Source organism: Populus euphratica, unplaced genomic scaffold (genome assembly GCF_000495115.2).
Source record: "Populus euphratica unplaced genomic scaffold, PopEup_1.0 scaffold3.1, whole genome shotgun sequence".
Classification (NCBI taxonomy): domain Eukaryota; kingdom Viridiplantae; phylum Streptophyta; class Magnoliopsida; order Malpighiales; family Salicaceae; genus Populus; species Populus euphratica.
Genome location: NW_011499847.1, coordinates 4,930,746 through 4,936,933, shown reverse-complemented (window position 1 = coordinate 4,936,933; position 6,188 = coordinate 4,930,746). Strand labels below are relative to the sequence as shown.

Genomic DNA, 6,188 nt, shown 5'->3' with positions numbered 1-6,188 from the left:
GTTTGTGTTGTGGGGGGGGGGGGGGGGGTGGGGTTTGCAAGGGAAACTTTTCATTTATGCTTATATCCTGGGCATGAGTCACTCACTCACTATTGGGTTTTTCCCCTGTATTCTGAATTCAATAACTGCATCAGCAAAATGCACACAATTCTTTCCCTTTTAGCAATATGCACAATCTTGGGCCCTTTTGTGATAAATTTTCATTTCTGACTACTTTTTAGTGCCTGTTTGGTAGTGCCACCAACTGCACTACCTAATGAAGCCTTAATGAGGGGGTACTGATTTTAAGGGTAAACCAAAACCTGAGGTGTTGATGGCTATTAGGATCCCATAGTGTTATCGACTAAACACAGAGCAATTCATTCAATGGAGCATTGACAAAGTCATGTATCCATGTTCTCTGTATGCATAGTTCTATAATTGTGATACTCCTGCCTAATTTGTTGCAAATTGTAGACATACTTGATTTGGTTTTACTTGTGGGTGAGGTTTTTTTCAGAATCTCTTAACTTCACCTTAGAGGCAATATAGTAATATTAATATGAAATGTCCCCCCATTTCTGTATTTCTGTACATGTTGCATTTTTCTGTTGCATGATGCTCCAAACATGTAAGCCTGTAATTTGCAGGAAGAATGATGAGCTCCGGAAAGATGCTGTTGATGCACTTTGTTGTTTGGCTCATGCCTTAGGAGAGGATTTCACCATTTTCATCCCATCAATTCACAAACTCTTACTGAAGCATCGATTGCAGGTCTGTGCTTTTACCTGCATTATTGTTATTTGACTTGCTTATACGAAAACCTTCTCTTGTGTTGCTGCATTATATCTCAGAGTTGAGATGACAGTCTTACTCCTGAATTTTAAATACAAGTTCTTTCTCTTGTCAGCATAAAGAATTTGAAGAAATTGAAGGACGCTTGAGGAGACGTGAACCTCTAATTTTGGGGAGTACAGCTGCACAAAGATTGAGCAGACGACTTCCAGTGGAGGTTATCAGTGACCCTTTAAATGATATGGAGAATGACCCTTATGATGATGGGGTTGACATGCAACGACATCTTAGTGGCCATCAGGTAACTTTCTCTTTTGAACAATTGCACAATCGTTTTTGTTACTGATTTTTATTTAGCTGTGTAGGAATGTAGGCTATGCTGAGTCTACAGTAAAAGTCTAGGTTGCTAGCTCCGGATCAATTGTTAGCATGCATGTTAAAAGCTATAAATATTAAATGGTCTCAGCTAATTATTTCATATGCATGGTTTTGATTTTCAAAAGACACCCAACTTAAAAGCTTAGGGTTCCAGGTGAGACCTAGATTGGTTTTATTACACTCTCACATATGCCCTCAACTGGTAGCCCATTGAGCTTGATTGTTGGAAAAAATGCAGGCATATATAAGGTTAAAAGCGGGCTGTACATGTGCTAGCACTGACTAATGGGCAACATAACACTGTTGCATTGTGCTTATCTAAAAATATCATGGAATCTTATTTTAAAATTGCCTATTGTAGACTACACTTGATAGATGAACTGCCCGTGTTTTAAGCCCAACAGGTTCTTGTTTTAGTGGGGCACGTTAAAAATATAAAAGTCATCTTTGGTCTTCACAAAATGTTGAGTTTTCAAGTTTGACTGTTATGTTGCATGACATTTCATCTCACCCATGCAAGCATTTTTTGCAATATCAATTTGAAATTTCTTTGTTTTGTCTTGTTGTGTGGTTTAACTAATGTAAGTTTGTGCAGGTTAATGATAGTCAATTACGCACTGCTGGAGAGGCTTCTCAGCGCAGTACTAAAGAAGATTGGGCAGAGTGGATGAGGCATTTGAGCATCGAACTTCTGAAGGAGTCTCCTTCTCCAGCGTTACGAACCTGTGCAAGGCTTGCGCAGTTACAGGTATGGACAATAGCACCATTTATGAACCTGCTCTTGCTGTTTCTATTCTGATCCACAGCTTTTGCAGCCTTTCATTGGCCGGGAATTATTTGCTGCTGGTTTTGTTAGCTGCTGGGCACAACTGAATGAGGCCAGTCAGAAACATTTGGTTCGGAGTTTGGAGATGGCATTTTCATCTCAAAATATTCCTCCAGAGATTCTAGCAACGCTTCTTAATTTGGTATGTCCTCTCTTCATATGGAATAGTGTTCTAATATTAAATAATGTAGAAATCACATTGTGGTTTAAGATGGAGACCTTTTTTTTGCCATCCTTGCATGCCAGAAACTATTGCTTGTTTTGTGAAGTGTGATATGTTTGTAACATATTATTTTGCTCTTAAGCAAGCAATTAGACATTGTCTGACAGCTTAAACTGTTGGGGTTTCTACAAATGTGCTTTTGAAACTCTGCAGCCTGAATAAACAACTCTCTGTTTCCCGTTGGCATCCTGACTCCAGCTCAACAATGATACTTCTTCCTGATATTGATGTTACAGGTGGCTTAGAAACAATTTAAGAGAAATTGGTTCTCTTTTCTTTTATTTTACCTTTTTTACCAGCATAGGAATAGACAATAAATTTTGGGGAAAGCTTGCAAGAGTAAGGAAAGCTCGAATTATTTATGCTGTTCCATTTCTTCCACACATGAAAATTTAAGTTCAAAATTTCCCAAACTTTAGGCCACCATATATCTTTCATAAGGATTTACCTGAATCATCAAGATCCATAATTTTGTAATGAAGATGATATTATGGTACTGTTTATGCTTTTGTGGTTGCCCATGATAGTGGTAATTGGAAATTTGGAATATGCATTGAAATAAAAGTAAAGGATAGAACATGCAAGATTTAGATATATAATCCATTGGCATCCTTATGAAGTTGTCCCTAGCAATCCGTAGTCTCTGGTACCAGCATTATGAAATTTGTCTTGAGGTGGTGGTCATTGTGATGCAGAACAGCCTTGAATATTAAAATTTTATTGTTTTAGATGGGGATTATGGTTAGAGTGTAATGTATGTTGAATTGGATTTGATTGAAGGATGTTTTGGGGAGAATTTGGTGTCAATCTGGGTTCCGAATAGCAATATCAAGAAAAGAAAGTAGAAGAAAGAGTTTTTAGAGAACAGAGAAGAGGAAGCAAAGAACATGTAAAGCTGCAACCCTCAAACTAAATCAAATACTCATAATATCATTATTTGAAGTCTGACAATTACATAGAAAAATGCTCCTTTTATATGCAAAAAATAGAAATCTAAGTAGGAAAAGGAAATTGCACATAATAACAAAACTTCCAACTAATATTGTAGTTCTTAAATAAACTAAGATTCCAAATAGTATTAATATTTTTTATTATAACAAATTCCCAGATACAGTAGTTTTATGTGAAATATCAAAAATATTCAGAACAACTGTAACTTTTTAAACCTTTCTCTCTCATTTACTGCATCACATTGTTTCATCTTGGCTCCTTCAAATGTGAAAAGTAAGTTAAACATCATAATTTATGTAGTAGTCCTTGTGAATCTTCACATGCTTGCTCTGTTCTGCTATTATATGAAGGGTGGCTATTTATCCTATTGATGTTCCTTTGCAGGCAGAGTTCATGGAACATGATGAGAAACCTCTACCTATAGACATCCGCCTTCTTGGCGCTCTTGCAGATAAGGTTCTTCCTTCTAATAAGCAACTCTATAGCTGCTTGGCTCTCGTACTTGCATTTATAGTAAAAGTAATACATGTATATTTCATTCATTTGCTTATGGTGAATGCTACATTCCAGTGTCATGCATTTGCCAAGGCTTTGCATTATAAAGAAATGGAATTTGAAGGTTCACTCTCCAAGAAGATGGATGCTAATCCCGTTGCTGTAGTTGAAGCTCTCATTCATATAAATAATCAGTTACATCAGCATGAGGTCTGTTTTGAGGAAGAACTATGCTCTACTTTTTGTACGATTTTTCATCTGCCTCTTAAAAACATTCTGTCAGGTTGTCTTAGTTTCTGATCATTCTTATTTCATTCCATCGTTGATTCTTAGGCTGCTGTTGGAATATTGACCTATGCCCAGCAAAACCTGGATGTTCAACTTAAGGAGTCATGGTATTAACAAACTTTGGCATGGAAGGAACATATTTCTATTATCTGAATAAATCATTGATGATTTGTTTGTTTCAGATGAAAATATTTTATACTTTGATTTTCCTGCATTTGTGTAGGTATGAGAAGCTGCAACGGTGGGACGACGCTATCAAAGCATACACTGTCAAAGCCTCTCAAGTTTCAAGTCCACATCTTGTGTTGGAAACTACATTAGGTTGGCTTGAATATACTCATGTTGGCTGTCACTACTGTTTGGCTTATTTTCTTCAATGTAGTTATAGTCACTCCATCATAATACCTGCTTTTTTATATCAGAAATCTGATCTTGAGCTCTTTTTGGCAATTTACCTAAAATGAAGAGGAAATTGATAAAATCATATGAATAAATTGATCATGCAATATTGAGGAAGCACTGATGTCTTAAAGCTAGTCCAGGCATCTAGTGATTGTATCAAATGTTCAGTAACCCTTTTCAGTTGTGTGAACACACCTGATTGCCTAGATGCTGCCTAGGGTCGTTCATGGGTAGGGATAGCTCATGTAATTGTCGAATTTTAAATACTCGTGCCTCAAAAATCAAATGTCCAGTAAGGATACTCTATTATTACATTCTTTTTCTTGGTTTACGAGGAGGCCCATTGGTTGCAACTAGAGTAGTCTTTTTTTGTCTGTTCCATAACGAGTGTTTGTTTGATCCAAGTTGATGTAGGTTTGGAAGAGGAAAGCTACACTAAACAATAATTACTGCAGAAAACTTACTAAAACATTAAAGAAAATTGAAGTTGGAACAAGAAAAGAGGGTTCAGAGAGAAATCTCTAAAATCTGAAATTGATTGATAGAAAATAAAACATTGATTAGTAAAAATATCCCTAGTAGCCAATTATATCAGTCAAAATCCTAGCCTTAATACTTGTAGGAAAAAAGATCTCTATGAAAAGGCAAATGCTAATCAGATGACATTTAGAGAAACCAAAGAACATAGAGATTTATAGCTAAATAAGAAAATTAATAAGGAAAGTATTAGAAACCTTATGCATCACAAGTGACAATATTAGCTAACTAGCACCTTAACTGCTTGTATTGATTAACCGCATAGCGTTGTTTTGAGTCATTTCTTGCATCCAGTTTGTTAAAGTTTGTCAGATGATTCCTATCAAGGGTTGTGGTTGATAATGGTATTTAGTGTAGGTCATTATTAGAGCAGCCATTTAGGATTGCCCTTTTTGTTGGTTGAAAGATTATCTTTGAATGAAGCTTTTTTTATTGGTGATGGAGGCCACCTGGAAGCATGGGGTCAGTGGGCCTGCGTTACCTTGATCATGCAATGTACCCCCTTTAGTCTTCCATTTAGATATCAAATTTCATCTTCAGCTTCTTCCCCATGTATTTTTCCCACTTGAGGGATGGGGATACATCACTTTTTTATCCTTCCATATTTCAAGAGTTTGAAGATCTTGGAATATTGAAATTAATCATCCTTGTGTTCTATGTAGGGAGGATGCGATGCCTTGCTCAGTTAGCTCGGTGGGAAGAGCTTAACAACCTATGCAAGGAATATTGGACACCAGCTGAGCCTTCTGCCCGATTAGAAATGGCTCCAATGGTTTTTTTCTGAACTTTATGCAGTTGTCATAACTTGATCCACTATGCATGCTTACTTTTGTGACTTGATTGTTTCAGGCTGCTAATGCTGCTTGGAACATGGGTGAGTGGGATCAGATGGCAGAATATGTGTCTCGATTAGATGATGGTGATGAAACTAAACTACGGGGTTTGGGGAATACTGCTGCCAGTGGTGATGGAAGTAGTAATGGCACATTCTTCAGGGCTGTGCTTTTAGTTCGTAGAGGGAAGGTACTCTTTGAATTAGATCTATATTAACTTCTATTTGCATCGCTTTTTTGTTGTGCGCTCTTAATTATTTCATTATGACCATTGTTTTTGCTAGTATGATGAAGCTGGTGAGTATGTTGAGAGAGCTAGGAAGTGTCTGGCAACTGAGCTTGCTGCATTGGTCAGTTTCTGATTTCCTCATGATACTTCCAATTAAGCATGGGTTTCTATGTTGGCTTTTGCATCTATGACTTCTCTTTCTGGAAGAAATTCTTTCTTATTAATTATTATGATATTTTGAGGTATTTTCTT

General features: G+C 36.8%; 1 protein-coding gene across 2 annotated transcripts in view; it reads left to right on the top strand.

Annotated features, from left to right (window-relative positions):
- The window catches only part of LOC105109435 (serine/threonine-protein kinase TOR-like), a 28,865-nt gene that overhangs the window by 14,020 nt on the left and 8,657 nt on the right, over nt 1-6,188 (top strand). For both annotated transcript variants that reach the window (XM_011004166.1, XM_011004160.1), the window contains exons 25-35: nt 630-753; nt 890-1,075; nt 1,748-1,900; nt 1,968-2,120; nt 3,537-3,608; nt 3,723-3,857; nt 3,981-4,042; nt 4,159-4,256; nt 5,537-5,646; nt 5,724-5,897; nt 5,992-6,057. In XM_011004166.1, coding sequence (XP_011002468.1) covers nt 630-753; nt 890-1,075; nt 1,748-1,900; nt 1,968-2,120; nt 3,537-3,608; nt 3,723-3,857; nt 3,981-4,042; nt 4,159-4,256; nt 5,537-5,646; nt 5,724-5,897; nt 5,992-6,057 — 1,333 coding nt within the window. The remainder of the gene's footprint in view (nt 1-629; nt 754-889; nt 1,076-1,747; nt 1,901-1,967; nt 2,121-3,536; nt 3,609-3,722; nt 3,858-3,980; nt 4,043-4,158; nt 4,257-5,536; nt 5,647-5,723; nt 5,898-5,991; nt 6,058-6,188) is intronic.